The sequence below is a fragment of the Pseudomyrmex gracilis genome, unplaced genomic scaffold (genome assembly GCF_002006095.1).
Source record: "Pseudomyrmex gracilis isolate BER0280 unplaced genomic scaffold, ASM200609v1 scaffold_35, whole genome shotgun sequence".
Taxonomy (NCBI): domain Eukaryota; kingdom Metazoa; phylum Arthropoda; class Insecta; order Hymenoptera; family Formicidae; genus Pseudomyrmex; species Pseudomyrmex gracilis.
Window position 1 is genome coordinate 174406 of NW_018020619.1, and position 23642 is coordinate 198047.

At 35.4% G+C, this 23642-nt stretch overlaps 1 protein-coding gene across 7 annotated transcripts in view; it reads left to right on the forward strand.

Annotated features, from left to right (window-relative positions):
* The window catches only part of LOC109852765 (acetylcholine receptor subunit alpha-like), a 147103-nt gene that overhangs the window by 54333 nt on the left and 69128 nt on the right, over positions 1 to 23642 (forward strand). For all 7 annotated transcript variants that reach the window (XM_020424230.1, XM_020424231.1, XM_020424232.1 and 4 more), the window contains one exon: positions 11143 to 11252. In XM_020424230.1, the coding sequence (XP_020279819.1) occupies positions 11143 to 11252 (110 nt within the window). The remainder of the gene's footprint in view (positions 1 to 11142; positions 11253 to 23642) is intronic.

Here is a 23642-nt window from a genome sequence, read left to right on the forward strand (position 1 = left end):
TTTATCACTTGCATCACGTATATGAGATATCTTTGTTTACCTTCTATCTAATTTTAAAACGTAATCATTAATTAAAAATGCAGTATCATATATTTGCGTTTCGATAAGAATTCATTTCACTCGAGACTGTTATTTTATCGATGTTTTCGTCGATAATTCATGAATTTGCGTTTCATGAAAAGAAAATGAGATTCAAGTCTTTTCTTCTTACGCGGCTTGCCGTCGACAGGTGGTGAAACTGATATCGCGAGTGAGATTTTGGATGGTGAGGGCTTATCCGTAACAGGGAAAGAGAGCCGTGTTCTTTTGAGCGGCTCAGGAGGGTAGTAGTCAATACGTCGAAAATAAATTGATAGCAGAGCGGCACAACGTCGTCGACCTTCTAGTATCAGCAAACATCTCGCTTGCACTTTCGCCCCAATATATTCGACTATCTTTTTTTTATCTCAATGTTCGCGTATTACTTTCTTACAAACGTCATTACGAATTTCGTCTCTATATTCTTCGCATCGCTGTGTTTCGTTATCTCATATCTTTCTCGTTCGAATTCTCTTCGTCGTTGCGTCTTTTTGATTTAATAATTTTCGAATTTCACGTTTTTTGCTCATTATTTGTCATTTTCTTATTTTTATTTTTCTTATTTTCATTCTAATTTTTTATGGCCACATAAATTCGTCGCTTTTTATTTCATTCATAATTACAAGCCTTTCGTCTGTATTTTATATCGTCTAAAATAATGTCTCCGTCTTTACATTTCTTGTTCGCGTTTTATGTAAATACAGAGTTTTCTTTACTTCGCTTCTTCTGGCATATTGTCTTTATGCTTCTTCATTGTTCCGCTTTCTAATAGTTCTCGTCTTTTTTGCACATTTCTTTGTTCTATCTTTCAATTTCTCTTCTTTCTTTATTTGCGATTCGCGTCACCTTCTGGCTATTCTCGTTACGTCTCTCTCTCTCTCTCTCTCTCTCTTTCGTTCTCTTATCTTTTCGTCGCTGCGCGTGGTGTTGCTTCGCTTTTCTCGTCATTTTTGCACCTCCTCTCTGCTCTTCCGTCAGTCTAACTTTCGATTCTCCGTGTCGATATCGAGTAACAAAGTTAGCATAGCCGACAACGTGTGTTACGTTCCGACTGACTGATAACCTTCCATCCTTTTCGTTCTCCACTCCGACGTCGTTATCTAAATAAACCGGGCTCTCCCATGTACGAGGGTTTGCAATTCGACTCTCTCTTTCTCTTCGCGTTACCGCAGGAAACTCACGTTTGCCGGAAATACACACACGGCGCGCGCCATATATATCGTCCGTTCTGCGATAAATCAGATTTTTCAGACAGTTACAAGTTTTGGTGGCGCGCCGAGTAAATTTTTCTATGACGTCGAACACGTGTGTGTGCCTTGCAAATCTTGACGCGCAGATTTTGTGTTCTCTTTCTCACATATATCGCACGTGTAACACTTCATGCGCATGTTGTTTTTCAAAGACGAAACACACGTATATTTTTTTTCCCGGGAGAAATATCAAATCACCGCCGCGGTTACGATGTGTCAAGGCGCAGTTTCTCGGCAACAACAAAACAATGCGCCATATCGCGCGAAAGAGTTTGCGGTTCTCGGTACACGACGCCGAGTTTCGGAAACACTCCGAAGGAGGAAGAAAATGTCGAAGCTACGTTTTCTCGGTGAAAGCAAGACACGTCCGAATTCGATCGTCGTATCAGCGCGTTAGGTTAGGATTAGAGTTAAGTTAGGTCGTCGTAAGTTAAAATGGTTATCGCCTGCGACTTTTACAACGTTTGGCTTCCGGTTTTCATGTAAAGCATCGACGTTTAAGCGCACCGGAGTCGGTTTGGAAGTGTTAAATATTACAAAGAAAAACGCAACCGCGAGGGAAAACTGGTTCACTGGTTGACCGCGCGAAATACTACTTGGTGTTTAAACTTTGTATAGTTATATAGGTTCCTCGGGGATGCATAGATATACAACTCTTTTCCTGAGCGTCTCCTGAGTCGCTAGTTCGAGAGAGTTGGAAGAGTTTCCGGAAACGCTCTTCCGACAAGATTGTTCGACTTCCTCGAGAATAGAATGGACTTTTATTTCTGGCTTAACGATCCCTCTCGCGCTCTCTGCAAAAACATCGCGAATTATTAACAACACGTCAATTAGCTCATTCCGCTAGACTCGTTTCTCACTTAATCGCCGCGTCGTGAGTTTATTAGGTTCGCTTTTTAACTGTTTTTTTTAGAAAGAGACTCGCTGATTTGCGCGCCATGTTTCTTCACTCGAGATCATCGATTCAATTCGGCTCGTCGAGTCACGCGGACGTTAATTACCGCGTCGTCGCGACGCGTCGTTGCTCAAAATCCCAGACGGAGCTTCTTCTTTTCACGAAACAAGGAATTGGTTTTGTCAGATCGCAACTATTGAGGCGAATGCACTTTCCCATCCTCCATCCAGTCGAGGCGAGAGGAGAATAGAAGGCTGCATCGCATACGAAAAGGATCGACTTCGCTTCCGAAAACAACCCCAACGGTTTTTGTTTTTTTGTGTTCCTACTTTCTATCATTCTCTTCCCACCACACTGCTCTCTCGGCGAAGCACAACACATAAATCTAAACTTCATTTACGTTCGCCACCGCAAACACAAAAATGCAACTCGCGCAGAAAACATTTGTTCGTTTTCAAACTCGAACGATATTTTTGCTGATTGCATAATCGCGTGCCAGTTGAATTTATGTGACAACTTTTTCTGAGAATTGTTTTGTTATTACGAATTTTATATTTAATCATTTATTAAACCTTCTTGTGACAATATAAATTTGTCAAACATATTTTCCAAGCGCACATTGAGTTTGACTAAACTCTCTCTCTCTCTCTCTTGACAATACTAAGATAAAGCGGAGCTAGTTGAGCGATTCATTTATTCAAACTAGTATAAATCTTCTCACAATTATGATAAACTAATGAACTGTTATAAAAAATAGTATATTTCTCTGAAAAAGTAAGCATTCATAGAACTTTTAAATATTGCATATATTATTGTAAAAAAATAATATAATTATCTCTTAATTTTATCTCTTAATTATAAAATACGTAATACTTATACGTAAAATACTTTATACTTAACAAGAAAATAAAACTAAGTACTCAAAGTTTTATAATAAAAATTAAACAAAATATATTGAGGTTAAATTGTTGACAACGTAATAAACTAAGTTATTAAAAAAGACAATCTCTACAGACAGAAACAGTTAACCTTTAAACCACCGGTATGATGCCATTTGGCGTCATCAAATAAAGTATATAATTTTTGGTTTTTTATTTGTGTACATGTGTAATTTACTTCAAAAGCACATTTATGTGCTCATATGCATGCATATTTGTATATTAATGCGAGTTTCTTTTTGGAATAATATATATCTATCTCGATATCAACGGAATGTGTTATCAATATATATTGGTATATAATAATATATAACAGTTAATGAAAAAATATAAAAACTTGAGGAAAATAGATTGGCCAATGTGAGTCTAAACACAGTTGACGGCGTGTCAAATTTTTTGTAAATTATTTTTATTCAAAAACTTTTACGTTTCGATCCCCGGGTGGGATCATCTTTAGAAATGAAATACAAAAAAATATAAGAACATATGTAAGTCATTACTTGTATATATTTGTAATCGGTTTTTCTCTACTCAATCGATTTCTCTACATAGATTCTTTGCGAATGAACTCAGTAGATTGAGTAAGAAATTTCTGTGGCTGCGGAGGAAACATTTAATGATTTCACGTGATACAACGGATATCAAAAACATTAAGTATTTTTGTAAGGTTCCAAATCATTCTCATAGACAAGAAAGAATGTCTTCGCGTACTAAGAACAAGTTTGATAGTAACATAGCTAAGAATTTTAAATTTAAACTTTACGTTCAACTCACCTCCATCTTCCGCTGGAGAGTGTCGTGGAAGTTAATATCTCTCCGAGGAATTTTATTAATATCAACCCAGACTTTCTATCTTTACGGGATGGTTGGTTTATCAATCTTTCTTCTGTTGATATCCCGACTCAGGTCATTAGTTTATTACAATTAGGTGAGGGCTTTAGTTTGCCTCCACAATGGAATGACTCGGTGATTATCAACTTTATTAAATATTTGGAAAACAATTTACGCGGTTACCCTTTCTCTATGAAGATGGAGTTCAGAAATCAGTTTGTTTCTATGCTATCTAATGTTTCAAAGAAAAAAGAAAAACGCTCTAGTTTTGACTCTGATATTTTGTCTGCTCTCTCAGCCACAAAAACGTTCTTAACTAACAACAAAGATGTTTTGTTCACTAAGACCGACAAAGGAAATATGGTGGTTGCGTTAGACAGGAATGATTATGTTGAAAAAATGTTTGCACTTCTGTCTGATAACAATACTTACATTGAACTAAAGTGCAATCCGATCAATAAACTTTTAGACAGTTCGCATGTTTTGTTAAAGAGATAGAGAGACCGAGATTATATTTCAACAACGTCATATAATTATCTTAATAGTTCCAAGGCGATTTTACCGAGAGCATATGGTTTGCCCAAGATGCATAAGGATGGTTATCCTCTTAGAATTATTGTCTCGTCGGCACGCCTCTCCATAATTTAGCAACTTTTTTACACAAAATTATTTATAGGAACTTACCTTCTGCCGGAAGTCATGTTCCTAACAGTTTTTCTTTGGTGAAAAAAATTTCGGACATTTATATATATATATATAGAAGATTATTTCGAATTAATTTCTTTAGATGCGATTTCTTTGTTTACTAATGTCCTTTTGGAGAGTTGGCGGTCGATAGTTTTCTTGACAGATGTCAATTTCTGGAGAGAGATACTACTTTGCCTCGCGATGAATTCATCGCGGGTGTTCGCTTGGTTTTAAATTCAACTTTTTTTGTTTTCGACGATAAGTTTTACAAACAAACGTTTGGGACACCGATGGGTTCCCCTCTCTCTCCCGTTATTGCCGATCTGGTTTTAGGATCTCGAGAACTACGCACTCAGTAAGCTTTCATTTATCTTAAACTCAACTCGCTCTACTTTATCTTTAGCTTCACTGAAATTGATATGCTTCTGTGCAATTCAGCAGCTTTTTTTTAATCTGATCGGTTGAGATTGACATTGACTAGCTTAATCACTAAATGAATCCATTTTACTATCGCCGAAATCCCTATCGATTCGCAAACAGTCTCTTAAAAAACCTTGAAATTTCTCTTAGAGTTTTCACTATCCTGATTGAATTCTGTCTGGAAGAAATTCCCGACGGAACTCACACCATCTGCAGATACTCACCGCGATAATTGGCCGCTAATTAACGGCCGCGGGGCAATCGAATTTTCACGAAGTTTCATCTCTCGCGAGAGGAGAGATTCTCCACAGCTCCTCCTCTAAGTGATCCTATCATGCTCCACCGGGAAACCAAAATAATATATCGATTAAATTCAACGTTCAACACCAACTTCTCTCAAGTATTCCCGTCGTCCACTTTAAACGCATTAATATGTACCACACACACACACACACACACACACACATACACATAAAGAATATTAAATTTCAACGAAGCAAGATTGTTCGCTGAATTTAAAACACTTTTAATTGAATAAATAAAAATGTATACATTTTTAGTATCTGTATGGAAACAGTATCTGTATGGATATACGCGCCGTCCACTTTAAACGCATTAACATATAGCAACTGATGTTTTTATTTTTGTAACATTTTTATTTGTTAATTTTTTTCACGTGTTAGATTTATGTCAACTGTATAATATAACATTTTGTGTACGTCATTTAAAAATATTATTTTTTGAGTGCTTTTAACACAATTATTTCAATTAATTTTCATGTCTCAAAGTCGATTCAACAAAAAAAGTCGAAGTAAATCTTAAAATAATCATGAACTCTGACAACACAAAATAATTTTCACGACATAAGCTGAAATTAATGATAAAATCTACTCAAATTAAAGTTAAAATAATTATACATTAATTTTACATAACATATGTTAATTTAACACAAAAAGCAAATGTCATTTTGAAGTACATTTTGTACAAGTTATTGTAACTACTCTTTCGTGTAGTTTTTAATTATTTTATATGTCATTTTACATCACATTTAAAGTCAAAATAACAAATGTAAATGTAAAGTATTGTGTCAATTAGTTAACATTACTAGTTTGTCAATAAGTAAACGCATGATAAATAAATTAATTTAACTTAAAATTTGGAATAGACCTTCTGGAAGATGTAAAAGTGGAGGTCGACTAAAATTAAAATTAACAGTTTTGTTTACTGTGTACATACTACACATATAAAGAATATAAAATTTCAATGAAGCAAGATTTACTTAATTTAAAAACCTTTTAATTAAGTAAATACAAAATGTAAAACTTTTTGCTATCCTTATCGACGCAAAAAAATTAATCTTAAAAAAATTGCACGTGAGAAATGCGTACTTAGATTATAATAACTGCATTTTATGATACAGCGTGTTTTATTGTGAAGTTTTCGCGCGCGCATTTCTCGGTTGCGTGACAATGAAGAATCATTCTATTTAGAATTTTGGAGAAGCGCATTTAGCGCTTCACACGCGTCCGATGCAGCAGCAGTGCGGATTTTGTTTATTTTTTGTGCGAAAAAACACTGATATTTGCACATAAACGCGGCTGGTGAAAAAGTAGGGCTTTCGGTTTTTTTGCATTACTTTTTCAAGGTGTGTTGGTTGGTTAGCTAATTTTTGGGACAGCAGTGACATAAATGGTGAAAAATGTGCAAAGATTTGATTTAAGCGTTGGTACACGACGTGATGTCAACGAGCTATCGCGCGTTTTTCTCCAACAAAAATTACTCAATTACTCTTTCAAATAAGCATGTTGCAATAAAAACATATATATGTAATTTTTTAAAGTTCCGGATTATTAATTTACGATGTTAGAGAGTATTTTACATTTATTAATATAAATAATTATAGGCGAAATATATACGTGTGGCACAACACATTTTTATTAATTGATTGATTACGCAATTTTTACGCGTGCCGCAGAATTTGATAAAATAATCAATTTTCGAGAAAATATCGGAAACATGTTTTATAGAGACACGCATTGCAATATTCGTCGTATTCGCTCGAGGATTTCAAAATCGATCTCTCGCCTTTCTTATCGAGAAACAGATAACGTTTCGCTCGAAGGGAGACTATGAAGCATCGGACTTATCCTTCCGCTGTTCTCTCCCTTGTCTTCTCGGCCTTCAGACTGTCCCCTCGAAGACCTACTCGTCGCTCTCTTCAGCGATTCTGTGAAATCCCGCGCAATGCACAATTTTCTGCTTCAATATTTTCCAGCATATGGGAGGCACGTATGTTTCCTCCTCCTTCCGTTTGCTCCTTGTAAGTGGAAAATATCTGCGCGTGCTTACGCGCGGACGTGGGTGTGTGTGTGTGTGTGTGTGCGTAGGTGCAATCATGTCCGTGAGCAATCGAGCGAGTTGAAATGTCCCGTGAAACGAAAGGACGAATGAGCGAGAGAAAATTGTAGACTCAATGGGGTTGATGACCCTCTTTGCTCGCAAAGCGAATAACTTCAGCGATTTAATAATCGCTGATATTTTTTCGAACTGAGATGTAATTACTCTTTTTGTGTGATCGAAAACAGTTTGCTCAAAGATGTTATATGTAACAGCACGAAAACGTGGATAAAACCGTCGCTCAACGATCGTATAATGCTTATACTAGATGTAACACACGATGCGTGTGAAATATGTATATTTACTTAGCGAGGCCGGATATGTTGGGGCCCATAAATCACCGTACTTCACAATCTATACGATCTCTCTAAATGCACAAACCGTATAACGAGGCGTACCGGTGCTTTAAATATATTAATGGCAATATACAGGGTGTCCCAGAATTGCCGTACAATCTCTCGTAGGCAGGTAGAAGAAATAAAACTGAGTCGAAAAGTCCTGAACCATTTTTTTCTATTATTTATAATAAAGGAGTAATTATTGAGTAAATCAGGCCAATCANTATATGTATATATATATATATGTATATGTATATATATGTATATATATATATTGCCATATATACATGTGTGTGTGTGTGTGTGTGGGTATTAACACGCGGAGGTTGAAATAATTTATAATACTGCGCGAATGTCAAACTGGAGCGCGCGCTAAATGTTTGGCAGGGGTTGGACGCATGGCGTAAAACACGATAGACATAAATATGATGTACGAGGGGGCCTTTATTAGGACGCTATTGTTCGAATACAATACAACTAGACAAATGAAACGCGCATCAATTTTCTTTTTTTTTTTTTTGTAACAAATGATATTTATAGATAGGTTTTTAGGGTGAGTCCCAGATGCGCACAAAATCAATCGGACACAGTATTAATAAATCGGACATACGACACTCTCGGACACAAGTTGAAACGGACACGAATTGTAACCCTCCTTGCAGGGCGTAGTTCGCCCTGCCTACACACTTACAAAAACACGAACAAAAAGAGCATAAAAATAGTCTTGTTTTAATACTAGTGTGTCCGATTGAGAGTGTCGTCGTGTGTCTGTTTCAACTCGTGTCCGATTGAGTCTGTGTCTGATTGAGATATCCTGCTGTATCCTATTTATTTTGTGCGCATCTGAGACCCATCCGTTTTTATATTTAAGATCGTCTTGAGTTTATCTTCAGAAGGTACGAGTCGTTTTATAGTCGTTGCAGAATTTATTTGAAGATAAATTTAAGACGATTTTAATCCTTTGAAATTTCGTTTTGCAAGTGTATATCTGCTTGCTTAATTAAAATCAAGCAATGACGAGTATACTCGTCAAACGTAGAGTAAATATACCTATTGTTTTGAAATTTGAATTAATTATAACAAAATGGCAAATATTACGAGATGGATTATTTAAAAAACCAATATAATTTTATTATTCAAAAATTCATAAATATAACAAATGTTATTAATTAACACTATTATGTGTTTTGCATTGTTCAAATGTAGTTTGGTCGCCAAAATGGCATTTTACACTAACAAACACGTTGTTCGTGATTCAGATTCACAAGCGAAGAAATAATTAGACTGAAAACGCGACAATTTTCACAGTAAATGACTTCAATTTCGTGCAATGTTAACTCATTTACGTCAAACACAACAGTATTTTCATGAAAATGCAAATAGTTATTGCCCATTTGATTTCTTTTTTTTTTTTTTTTGATAAAAGAAATACATCTTTTATTTTTTGTAAAAAATTTCAATTTTTACAGCAAAAGGTATTTTATTTTTTCACATGACGAGTATTCCTCAAACATCGTTAAAGGGTTAAACACAAGATTCGATTATAAATATCGGCTAAAATGTCTAAAAGATTTTTTTATCTCAGATATCTTAATCAACTTAATTTCCACGCGTTAAAACTTATAACCGACTTAGTCAAGGCGGAATATTTGATCCGCCGAAATAATTGATCCGAGTGTGAGCATCTAATTACCCAGCTATAATACTTGAACTATAGATTACATCGTCATTGGTACATAAGAGCGAATCTGCGAAGCCGTAGACATACACCTATGCATAATATAAACCGAAGCCGTATGCGCGTCGTCGAGTGTTTAGGTAACCTAGATAAATGTTTTGCGTAATTAGGGTGACTGTCATACGCGTACATCTCGATACGTCATGAGTAACAGACACATAAATAGCTGCGATAATATTTCGTCAAATTTCTGAGAGATTTAATATTCCTATTAGAATTGTGGCAGAGTCACGTATTTACATTACTTATCATGCGATGAGGACTTGCGCGACAATGTGCAATCAACTTCTCGTGAGTGAGATCGTTTAGAAGAACGAAAGAACCGTCGAATTTTTACTGACGCCATCGCGGGATAATTTCGCAAATCTGTTTTGGTCGTGTGTCCGTTAACTGCGCACGTACACTTGTGTGGTAAGAAACGAAAATTACGTGACTCGTTTTCCGAGTCTTACGTACGATTTCTTTCTACGAAGAGTGGAAACTATTTTAAATTGCCGACAAAAATTTGATTTGACACAAGAGTCACGCGGAGAAATTAATTCCGAGATTTTACGTGAATATCCAAATGCAAAAAGTGTACAAAGAAATTACATGAAAATAAAATTTGTCACAAAGGAAAATTATTGCTTCGGGACTTTGGAGAAACTCCTTATGAAATCTTCGTGCATTGAAAGAAAAACGTGGAAAACACGAGATGGCAAGAGCAGCTTGTTCTCGGATATTCACCGGTTGCACAGAATAAATTCTCACTCGAATCACATACAAAGAAGGTTTTTCATAGGAAAACGCCGGCGGGAAATATTTGCGGGGAAAAGTGCGCTGCACCGTCTCTCGGGTTTTTAGCCTGCGACGCTAACCATCAGGGAGAATGTCAGCTTTTACTTCACAAAGCAGTAGAAATCATTATCATAAGAAATTACGTGTGAATTTCGGGGCAACACTCGGTCCGGAATATACAAAGAACAAATAGAACGAGAAATAGAAATTATATCGGAATGACATCATAATTGCAGTTTAACGTAATTATCTTTAACTTTTCGCGGACAGACCTCAAAAATGACCTCAAAATGACGAGTTAGACAGTCTGTGAGATCCGCGCGACTTTAAAATCGAATATCTCTGCGAAAAATCAATATTTTTTCATTTTTGTGTTTTTTAATCAAAAGTTTGAACGATTCTGCGTCGATAAAAAAAAAAGACAAATTGAAAACATCTCTAGTAGTTTCGAAGATATAAGCGTTTAAAGAAAACTAATTTATACTAGAGACGCCGATGCGCAATTTTCGAGTCTGGGTCTGATCTATGTCTGTTCGCGAAGGATTAATATTTGTAAATTTGTTTTGACAACATTCTGCGATTAAAGAATCTGAAATGATAAAATACAATTGTAATAATGAGATAATAGCAAATAATTATTACGTAAATATATTATTGTGAATCAATTGATCACATTCTATTTGTTTATTTATTATAATTTTATAACGTATATTTGTTACGTTATTGTTACGTTCTGGCAATTCGATGGAAGCATGTTAATAATATGTTTATTTGTTATATTGGCTGTTTCAAGTCATGGTACGACTACAAACTGCGATGGGAGCCGAAGGAGTACGGAGGAGTTCAAATGCTGCACGTGCCATCCGATCACATATGGCGGCCCGACATAGTACTCTACAACAAGTAAGTTCATCAGCTGCGTCTTGTTTCAAATTTTGATTATTATACGAATACACAATGGTCTAGGTATATAAATATATCGTAGCCGGCGCAGCATGTTGCCGAGAACGAGAGATACACCGAGAGGGTCGAGCGAGCACGCGTTTAAACATCGCGGTTTTGCAACCTGTGTCGATACAAATTGCAATCAGTATCGAAATATTGCGTGTCGTTCTTCTTTTTTTCCTTTCCTCATCGCGTACAGTATGAAGTTTCGTTGATATCGACACACGATAATTTTAATTAAGCTGAGCGCTGTGTTACACGCTGCATTCGAAATTATTATTCATCGTTTTAAATTGCTTTCTTCTGTTTTAAGCTCCTCTTTTTTACTTGAATCAAAACCGAGATTGTTTTTCTAACGGCATGTCTGCGTTTTTTATCTTTGAATTTAATGTAATTTTTACGAGCTAATCTGCTAATTCACACACGTTGATATATATATATATATATATATATATATGTATATATATATTGAACAATTTGATATTATCGATATGTATCTGTGAGTAATAAAACGAAACGGAAGAAACGAGTGTCCACTCGACCCCAACAAGAGAGGTACTATCGTTGTGCATATTGCATTTTAAAGTAGGACGGTATACTCGATGCGGACTGTGTGTACATCTCGCATCGCGGCGTCATTCCAAAAGTTACGGAAAAATGTGAAGCGGTGTGTGTGTGTGTGTGTGTGTGTGTGTGTGTGCGTGCGTGCGTGCGTGTGTGTTATCGGCAATTTGGAGGAAACTCGTGAATATTGAGATTTGAAAAAATAAAAAACTTTGAAATAAAAAACTTTTCGATGGAAATAATTACGAGAAATAATTTTTTTATGAAATAATTTCTAGTATTTTTGTCACGCGAGAATTTAACATTTTAAAAGAAGACGTTAAAATTTGTACAATATTCTCTTTGCGCGTAAGATATTCAAAGTTTGTGTAACATATTTGTAATCTTTTGCGTTGAAATTTATACGCTCGCATGTTTAAACTAACCGAGTTTTAAGATGGGAAAGCAGAGCTATGCGAAAATTATTATTTACATGCCGTTTGTTCTTTTTTCAGATATTAATAAAAGATGACGAGAGTGAATGAATAATACATACGTGATCATTAAAATGTAAAGAGTGCATAGATTTAGAAAAACCAAAACGCCCCTCGGTGAAATTATTGCGTCAATAATCTTGTATTCCATAAATCGCGCGCGCGCGGGAAATATTTCGATTCGATCTCGGCATAAAACATCCTCATGCAATAAATACGAAATATGAAAAGATGTATGATGATATAATAATCCGACGAAGTGCGCATCGTCGAAAAATTTTCTATCTCCAAGATTTCGACATTCGCGATGCTTCCTCGATCTTTTGCCGACTACTAGTGAGTGGCCGTTGAATAAAACATGCCGAACCGAACGTTTCTGCAACGGTACGCGCAATAATATTATTTATTGCGCGATAAATTGTCCCGCGGGAGGGAATTTTTATTTCCGCGTAAATGGCGCGATAATTGAGACACTCGCGGCGCTTTTTTTTACGAGCGGAACGTTCGGCTCGCAGGATTGGCCCTACGGCTGCAAAAGGGCTGAAGCCCGCGCGGAGGCAACCGCGCCCTCGCTTGTAATTACATCCCATCCCCATCCCACGTTGTCCGCACATATTTGCGTAACTTTTGCCTCGCTCCTCGCCTAACGAGCGGGAGCCAACATCACGCGAGCTTTTTCGCCGTCGGTTCGTCGTGGAATTTGCAATTGGACACGTTTTGTTTTCGCGATTAGCACTTCGAATCATTTTTTCTTCAGCTGTTCGAATATCGAGTAAGTGTGACGTGAGACAATTCGTGAATATTAGTGCGCGTATGGAGATTTTGAAACCGATATGTTTTCTTTTCAAATAACGTCAATTCGCGCAGACACACAATGTAAAATCGAACGTGACGTTGAAAACTACAATATGTGTGTTAGCACAACATTGTCCGGTTGAAACTGTGTTAACTGCGTTAGCTCACGCTCGTGTGAGGCATGCGAGCGATGTAGTCATCTCATAGATTATTATTCATATCGCATGAAACATGGGTGCTGCGGCGAAACATTCGCGCGAACCGTCCCCCCCGAGATAATAAATATGGGGAGCGTTATATAAGATCGCAAGAAGTCGCGAAGGAATAGTTGCGCGAGGCTGGACACAGCCTTAAAAATCCCTCGTTAACGTTATTTAAAATTATGGATCTAATAGTTATTGCAAACCGAAAACAATAATAAAAGAGGAAATCTTACATCCTCGTCTCACTTTTATTTATTTATTTTTATTTAACAATATTAAAATAAAGACGAGATCACACTAGGCTCTAATTTCGATCGAAATAAAATAAAACTAAATTTTACCAGTAATTAGACACTTGATTGATTGCGACATTTGGAAAGTGATTTAGTGGCGTAGAGAAAAGCGAGAAGAGCAAATGCAAATAAAAATTCGATCAACCGTATATTTCTTTTATAAACTGATATTCGCTTTTGCATTTTTCCCGCTATTTAGCGGAGAAAAAACACTCGCGTGATGAACTTTTTACACAATTGAAAGATATTATCAATTGAATCATCATCTCGAAGTTTCACATTGAATTTAAAGGAATAGATAGATCGGCACTTTTCCGCGTTCGAGACGTATGCATCACTAATATCGAATCTGCATATATTATATATATATTATATATGGACCATGAATACTAAGCACATGGATATGAAGCGAAAAGTAAACGTTTATTCGCCACACATTCGCCGATAGACTAGATATCGCAGACAAAGAACTGCGTATCCGTTTCCAATACGTATAGTTGTTTGCGCGAGGAAAAAAGGTTTGCTGCTACATGACCAGCAAGAAAAATTTGATAAGCGCCTGACCTTCACCAACAAAATGTTTTGTTAGTGAAGGACAAAAAATTCAGACTCAAACTATTCTTGGCCATGTAATAACTAACCTTCTTGCTATTCTGGCTAAACTTTTTTCCGTATGTACAAGAAGTAAAAACATTACACGCTGCCGAGGGGGAGAAGAAGAAAGCACCAAGCGTGTAAATTGTTTACGCGACAAGTAGTTTACTTGATAAAATATCGAACAATGATACTTTCGCAATGGAATCTTATACAAGTTTGCTAGAGAAATATCTTTTGTTATGTTAGTACAAAAATATTTGTTTTATTAATAAATTGAAAGCTAAAATATTTTTTCTTTCATTAAAGTCGATGAATAACATTTTTCGATCTCAGCTACAACCGAGAAACGCTTTCTCTCCATGAATTTTCTCATGAATTCCATTAGTCGTTGGTTGGTTATTTTCGTTTTCTTACGCTCTCTGCGGCGTCTTCGAATTTTTCTTTCCCTGCGAGAGAAACAATCAATAGAGAAAAATCAGACAAAATTACAACATTAAAGTAAACCGTTAAATACGTTTTCAAGTGAGATATAAAAGCAATTAACCGTAATAAGTTATATATATATATCAGCAAAAGTTACTCGTGTTCGTTTAACAAACAAACGTAACATTTATCTTGATTTTTCTCGCTCGAAGGAGAAAAAGAGACGGAAAAAATATGATATGACCTATGAGCCGTTTCCACGTCGCAACAAATCGTTCGTGGTCGCGATTTATCGGAACTGCCGTCAGGAAGCGGGTTCCGGATAGATATCGACTTAAAAAATAGAGAGCGTTCCGGCGCGTTCTTTCTGACACACCTTCCTTCGCAATGGTTTACGAGCAATCTGGATATCGTAACGTTGTGTGTATGTGGACTCCAAGAGATTGTAATTTTCGAATGTTGAAATTTAACTAAGCGGCGTGACTCATCTCCCGCCGCTATCTCTCGCGCTCGTACTACAGCGCTCGCTGAGAGTAACGTTTCCGAAAATTGTTACCTGCTAAATCGATGACTCGACATAAGGGAGACGTGATATTCTCAAAAAGTTATTTCGTTTGAAGAGACTCTATAGAACATCACATAAAATCGTAGACGCACGCTAGATACAAAGACATTTACGAGCCATAGAAACGAAATTTTTCTTCGAAATTTTTGTACTGATTTAATGAAACAATTGTTTGATTATAATAATAGTTTTTTTTTTCTCGAAAGTTCAGTTTACCGCATTTTTTACGTCACAATTACAAAGAATAAAGTTTTAAACTTTTACGATAAACTTTTTATCAACACATTTTACGATCGTCCGCACAATTTGGCTTTGAATTTATTGAATGGTTAATTTAATTTATTCGTTGTTTGATTTTTGCGCGAGACTCGGGATCTCGTAAAAGCCCAACGCCTGTGAATCTCGTCCCGAAATAAAGTTGAGTTTTCGCACATATTTGCATTTGTTGTGAGCCAGTTTTAAAGGTTCTCCCATTCAACGCACGTCCAAATATTCTTTCTCATTGAACGTACAATAAACTCTGCCAACAAAGAGCCGAAATGCGATATCGTGAATCTTCGTGAAAGCATTAGCTCTCCCGATATCTTCCCGATCTCATATACATTGGATTGTGTTCATTCAAATTGAAGAAACTCAATTTTGTGTAACATACTACATAGATATCTCCCTGCTGTTTAAAGACCTTGTGTCTATCATCAGATCTTTTTATTCGATACATATTTTGCAAAAATTTAGAACGTGCGAATTTTAGATATTTCATTCTTGAACGAGTCGCAGGTACGTAACTAGCGCAACGCGATGCGATCAATCCGCACAAAGGCCGCTGCCATAAAATCGATATTCGCGACTGTTTACTCGATTTTAACACGAAGAGTTATGAACGGAATATTCGCGTTTTCGAAGTGCGTCAAGGATGCGAACGTCATCTATGGCGTTAATAAAACTTTATGATTATGCGGTGACATTATTTCGGAGAGCGAGACGATAAAAAGTGGCGCGTTATTTTGCGACGATCGGAACGTACAACTCTCGTGAAAATTGCGCGTGAATGTGCGCGCGTATAAAAGACAAATTTTATAAGAGAAGTTGCGCGCGATGGTCAATAGTTGGAGTTAATTGAAAAAAGTTAGAGAATTGTGCGTAGAAAAAGAGAAAGAGAGAGAAAGAGAGAAAGTACGGAATCGGTTCTCGCTGCGTGTCGCAAAATTGCAACACAACATTATCTGCTATAACAAATGACACACTAATGAAATATCGCGATCGTGTCTATCAAATCGAATCGGATTTAGTTTGCACGACAGATCGCTCGTGTCTGATTTGATAAGTAGAGAACGTAAAGGCATAGCGTCGAATAATAAAATAATCGCGCAAAGAATTTTTTAAATAAAATCTAACTAAAAGTCTAACTAAACTTTCTCGATATAATATAGATGCTAGATGTTCCATCATTCACAGCTTTTTAATAGATTACTTTCAAAAAAATTAAAATTACCATTTATTGAATATCTAATCAGTAGTATGTATCGCACACGCAATATCTCATTATTGAGAAGGATCTGAAAATATTTTTTAGATTCTCGAATACTCTTTACATACCGTAACTACAAACTTTATGTACATGTAATATGTCATTGTAGTGACGTGATCAAGGTTATTGACCTTATTGCAGTCACGTGACCGAGGTCAGTGACCTTATCGTAGTATATATGAAGTAAAAAAGTAAAAATTAATAAAAATTACAAATTGATTTAATACTACAAAAATGTCTTTTTATATATATAAGACGTTTTACAAAATTAAATAATACTACAAAATACAAAATGTGTGATATCTCGAAAAACTTACCTTTTCAAAAAAAGGTAAGAACAGGCGCCAAGTACACGCACAACACGTATTGTATTTAAATTAATAAATTAAAAATTGATTTTAATACTACAAACAATTCTTTTTCTTTAAAACCTGTACTACAACATTATATACCACAAAACATTTTTTTTTACTACAAAAATCTTTTTCTCTAAAATATTTTTACAAACTACAAAAAGTTCTTTTTCTATGAAACCTAATTTACAAAATATTATATACTACAAAAAAAACATCCTTTCTTTAAAAACCTGTTTTACAAGAGAAGTGATATCAAAAAGTAGCACCAAGTAAACTTTTGTACGTTATTGAAAAACAATATACAATAGAAAACAATATTGAATAGAAATACAGTTTGCAATAACATATTTGTGTCAAAAGTAAGACTATGCCTTAACTTTTTTTTCGTTATTATATACTACAAAATATTCTTTCTCTAAAAACCTGTTTTATCGTTGAAAAACAATATACAACAACATAATTGTGTCTATAGTAAGATTACGCTTTAACTTTGTTTTCGGGTGATTATTAATAACTAATCCTAGGTACATAACTATGTACTTTAGTAAGATTATATTTATTACTAGAATATAGAGATGTAACAAAAGAAAAACTTTTTTCAAACTATAAAAAATATTTAATGCAAAAAGCTTAGCGAGGCTGCTCCTCAACTATAAATAAAATTATTTCTTCGTACGGCAGTCTGATGTAGCCGCGAGTCTTACGGTGACTTTTTGATGTGGTCATCTCTGACACATTGTGTTCGTTTTCAATTAAAACATATCAACTGGCGCGGAGATAATGCAGTAACGAAGAACTCGATTATGAAATTGTTCACGTACTTCATGTTAGACAAGTGAATCGTGTTTGTATAATGAAGCAGCAATAAACAACGATTAACACGCTTCACATGAAAGCGATGAATTTACGTATACGAGCTTCATGACTGCATTTGCTGGCAGTCAGCGTAACGTTATTACATTAACAACTCTGCGCTGATCAAGCGTATATCATGTTAAATGAACGTCATGTTTACAACGTCGTTCATGCGGCTTTACACAGTTGATTCTCAACAGAGATCGAGATGCTTTGTTTTCAACAAAACGCACGTCGGTTAAAATAAAACATTGAAGATGATGAAGCGTTTTTTGACATTTCTCGACGTTGCACGAAAGACGTTGATAATTTTGCTTGTAACTTACATCGTTAACTTTTCGTGGACAGACTACAAACACGCGTACTAGTTGAACAGACTGTAAGATTCGATTTTAAAATCAAATATCTCCGCAAAAAATTAATAGTTTTTCAATTTTTTTTTTTTTGAATTAAAAATTTGAACAATTCTGCGTCGATAAAAAAAAACCAATGAAAATGTCTCTAGTATTTTTTGAGGATATAAGCGTTTAAAAAAAAAATTAATTTTTATTAGAGACTCCGGTTTGAAATTTTTCAGTGCGTCTGGGAGATTCAGTCTGTTCAGGAAGGGTTGAGATATCGCGTCCTTGATAGTTCAGAAATATTTGTGAATTAGACGACAAAATGTGATCTTGACAGAAGCACGAACCAGGCGACACAGATCGTCGCTATTGTCGTACCTCCCGCTACGCGGCGCGAGGATTTGCCGTGCCGAGACAGCGTTATTACATCCAGAGATCTGTGTGAAAGGGGTTTGGCTCGCTTTGGCCTTCGCGAACGCTTCGAGAATCTGTGGCAACGGAATTGACGGTGTGGGCTGCTGCCGACGCCAGGCGCACGTAACACGAAATGAGATAATATGCCTACGCACCTTCAGTTGCATACGTAAGCGCACAGCCTCCCTCAAAACGCTGAGCGGCGTTTGCGCTCACAGTATCAACCTTCAAAACATCCTTAACGTTTGTGCCGTACTTGCACGTGCGTGATTTTATTTCGAATAAATTTTTAAAGCACTAACGAGACCAAGTCAATACGTATGCGAAAGATAATTCATTTGTTTATTATTATAATTTAAAAAAATATAATAAATTCTCATCGAAATAAATATTATAAAATATCACTGGTTTCTTTCGTGTCGTGTTTGTTTAGAAGTATGCATTATACATTTTTATTGAAAAATATCTTTACTGGTATATTGGCTTATTGGAAAATGTGAAGATGTCGAGACGTCTCTCAGATAGTCCACTCGATTGCGAGCCAAGAGGTCGAGCAATGAAACGTCGATCGATCGCATTTCGAATGTATTTTTATCTTGATTCTTGTGATTGTACACTCTTTTAACAAAGTTGATCAAGAAAAAAAGATAAAATGGTTTTTGAACTGCGTTCGAAATTTATTTTTATAACTCTTGACAAAAAACTCGCGGAAAAATTGTGTACACAAATGTGGCGTTTCGATTTCAGTCATTTGTGTATGTTTTTAACCAAATGTGCGCTTTATTTTTCTGTTATTTGTCTTACCACTTCTTGTTCCCTACGGTCGACAAACAAAGAGAGAGAGAGAGAGAGAGAGAGAGAGAAGAAGGGCAAAGAGGAACAGAATTATCTCGCTTAATTAAGAGCTTCTGGCTTCGACGAGTTTCTTTCCTCTCTTGAGAACGAAAGCGGCGAATTGGCCGAAAGCAACACCGGTTTCCCCGCGAGGTGCTTTATTTCCGAGAACTTGCTAGAGCTCCGCCGAAGAAAGCTATGAATCTCTCGTGAGAATTTCCGAGATGCTTAACTTTAACTCGATCTATCGTCGTTAATCTAAACATCATTCATGCACAAGCTCGGAGCGAACTGAAGTATAAAAGTATAATCAGATCACGCAGAACATTCCAAAAATGACACACACACACAAAATACTTGTGAAAAAAAAAATATTTTGTTTTAGAAATATTCAACAAAAAAAGGTTATTCAATTATTGGGTCATTAAACAGAACTCTTAATAAATATATATATTTTAATTTATATGTATAATCTAATTTTATATATATACATATTATATTTTTTTAGTTTATACATACATATATACATATACATATATAAACTAAAAAAAATACATATGTATATATATATTTTATATATATATATATAAAATTAAGTCTTATTGGATCAGTAAGCATATATTTGTAAGTATAGTTAAGTATATGTTTACGTATAGTTATGTATATGTTATATATATTTGTGTTACTTTATATACGTATATATTTGTCAAATTGTATACTTAATGACTCTTTAAAACTTAAGTAAGAAATAAATAACAATGTTGTGTAGTTAGCTCCAAGATTTTTTTAAAAATATAAAGGTGTTGTTAATGGCTGTTGAAGCGAACACAGATAACGGTGTGGATATTGTTCAATGAGTTTTATTGAATGTAAAGGTCTTTCGACCTTTGTATCAAGTAAGAAAAGTAATTAAGTAAGAAAATTACACGAATAGGCGACTAATTACAGAATTTAACGTTTTTTTATTTATTTTTGCGGACAACAGTCTCGAATAATTGTTTTAAATAACAAACGTGTAAGAAAGTGCGCAACGAAACATCATGTTATTATTTAAGATGCAATTTTATTAATGTACACACAAAAAAACTACTGTTCAATCTTCAATAAATACCGATGTATATTGCTTGGGTTGCTTTGAAACTCTGGCTTTTGAAATAGGGACGATGAGCAAAGTAAACTCGAGTCGAGACACACAGTCGCTCCAACTTTAGAGTGACCAAAGGTAGCTTCACCAAGAGGGTTGACAGATAGAGGGCAGACAGTTTTAATTAAGCCTCGCAGTCGTTCGTATTGCAAGTCAGACCGATGCACTTCAAGTAATAACGTGACATTTTGTTTACACCTTCTTGCATTCGCTCGTTATTTAAAAGATAAACATTATTCGCGAAAATTTCCGAGACTTGTTTCCCGCAAAAATAATAAAAAAAAAAAACGTCAATTTCTTTAATTAACAGTAGGATGTATATATATATAGGTCTTGCAATTTTCCTACTCAGATTTTAATTGGGTAAGTGTTATAATCCTCTTCGAGGTTGTGTTGACGACATCGGCAATCTTACCGACCTATTAAGTTCTTAAACGATCGATATGGACGTACACACCTCTCGGGAATTAATCTCAGTCAATATGAGCGGGGAACGCGCGAGAAGTGAAACGCGTTATAACTCCAATAATTCTTCGCTCTTTTACTCGGCGTTAATAAAAAAAAATTTCAACAATTACTTGTGCAAATATGCATAATTCTCTATTATAATTGTATGAAATACAAAGCTCAGTTAGCACAGTGCAGTTATAATAGCTTAAAAAAACTTCCAACTTTATCGGAATTTCTTTTTTTGTGATTTTTGTAAAACGGGATTATTCGTGAAATGTTAATTACTCACTTAGAATAATAACGCAGTAATACGATGACGTTTCAAGGAAAGAAGGAACAACACACACACACACACACATATACAGCCGCTGTGTGTACAATTTATGTATAACGGGTATACATGTGTTATGAAAACTTTTCACGCACGACTAGATGAGCAGCGTTTCTATTTGTTCATCACAACAATATCGCGGATGATTAAATACTTTGTGCCATTTCCCATGTTATACCAGGCGTAATTATCGCGTGTACGTTCAAATTCTCGCTTGTTCCGCGCATATATACAGCACAATTCGAAATAAGCTATTTGATGTGGAAGCACAATGAAGAATTCATTGATATTCGGTTCTCGAGTTTAAATTAATTAATTAACGATTCATCACGCGTGATTTTTTGTTTTATTAAGAGAGTCACGACTTTAGACGTATTTTAAATTAATTGTTCTTTTTGCACAGATTTTTCCACTTGGAACAATAAATAATTATACAATTCTTGACATTGAGCATTCTATCAATATCTTTTGTTGATATCTTTTGTTAATTTACATTAATTATTTTACGTTAAAACGTTTATAAGTTTTATCGCGTTATATCGATTCATTCGAATAACATTTCGTTATTCCTAACTGAAAATTTCAGCGCGAACATTTCAGTTGGTGGTCGCACATCAAAAAGTTCAAAATCAATATTTACCAAGATTTAATATTACCCAAGTTTTGTGTCGAGTTTAATTTTGGAAACATTTTTAAATATGCACGTGGTTTTACTCACATCCTCTGTCTCTCTCTCGCGTATATATATATATATATATATATGCAACTGTGTGATATAAATTTCTTTTAATAACAATGCAAACTATATGCGGTTCCACGATGAAACGGAATGATCGTGTTGCGTTGCATTTCATCAAATCTGATATATATTTTCGCATCTGTTGCAATAAAAATTACGTTTACAGACTGCAAATTGAAAGTAATTTTGTTTTGCTTTCGGTATAATATCTCGGCGACCAATGTGCAATTAAAGGTAGGATTTGCATTTAACAACATTCGCGTGCACTAAAAATATCGGTTATAGGTACTAATATTTTCGCTTAGACAGAAATCGAGAAAATAATTCATCGATTAAGAAAAAATTTTGTTTTTTTATTTCTGTCACACGAAAAGCGCATTAACAACGATGTTTGTAACTACAAAACGTTGTTGACGTGACCGGGCGCAAATTACCGCATGATCGACTCCTTTACGCGATCGAAACACGCCATCTTCCGGCGCGCTTTCTCTATGGATTACACTATAAACGGCAGTGTATACTCGTAATGGAAACCAATATTGTCCCATAGCAATAATGCCGTATAGAGACTGCCGTTACACGATGCAATTATCGACCACTCGACGAACGTGTCAGAAGCGTAATGAAGGGGATCAATGGATTTTCAATTGCCAGTATGGCACGGACTCCGGGGCTCCAACTTCGAAATAATGCCGGCTCGATGTATAATTGATCGGTGTTATTTCCTAGCGCGCAAATTATAACGTTTATCTCCCTCGCGCTAATGAGATTCAGAGAATTAACAATCGATTTACGCGAAACAAGTGGCATTCGTGTTATGTTACACACTCGCGATCAGATCGAAGCATGGTTATGCAATCGCATAGTGAAGTTTGCTACGAGAGCGAATAGGATGCAACCATTCGCAGTCAAAGAATAATAGTAAATATTTACAAACCTCTTTGCCAATATTTGCATTTTCTATGGCAGAGATTTTTTATTTTCTAGCAAAGATTTATTTGGTCAATGTGTGAACCCCGATGTTCGTGCTAGGTGTTCGTGCAAAACAATTTTTTTTCAATATATTTAAACATGTAAATTGTTACACATAATAATTTTAATTAAATTTAATTCAAAACTTCATTAAGAGAATGCCTGCATCGCATATAGAGTAGATGAAATACCCAATTTATCCCCTCGTGAAAATTAACCTTAACCCTGTAAACTCCTAAATTTGTTGTCTAAGCGATTTTCGAAAATATATCTTAAAATCTACTTATTGTTAGTAGTGAACTTTCTAACTCCTTTTTTAAAATACTAGCACAACACAGGCGCGCGCTACGCGCACGCTATTGTTATTTTTATTTAACGTGTTGTCAGTGAACACAACCTGTCACCGCGATGACAGATAGTATATACGTCTTATAAACCATATAATACACATATGAGAAATGTCAGAAATAA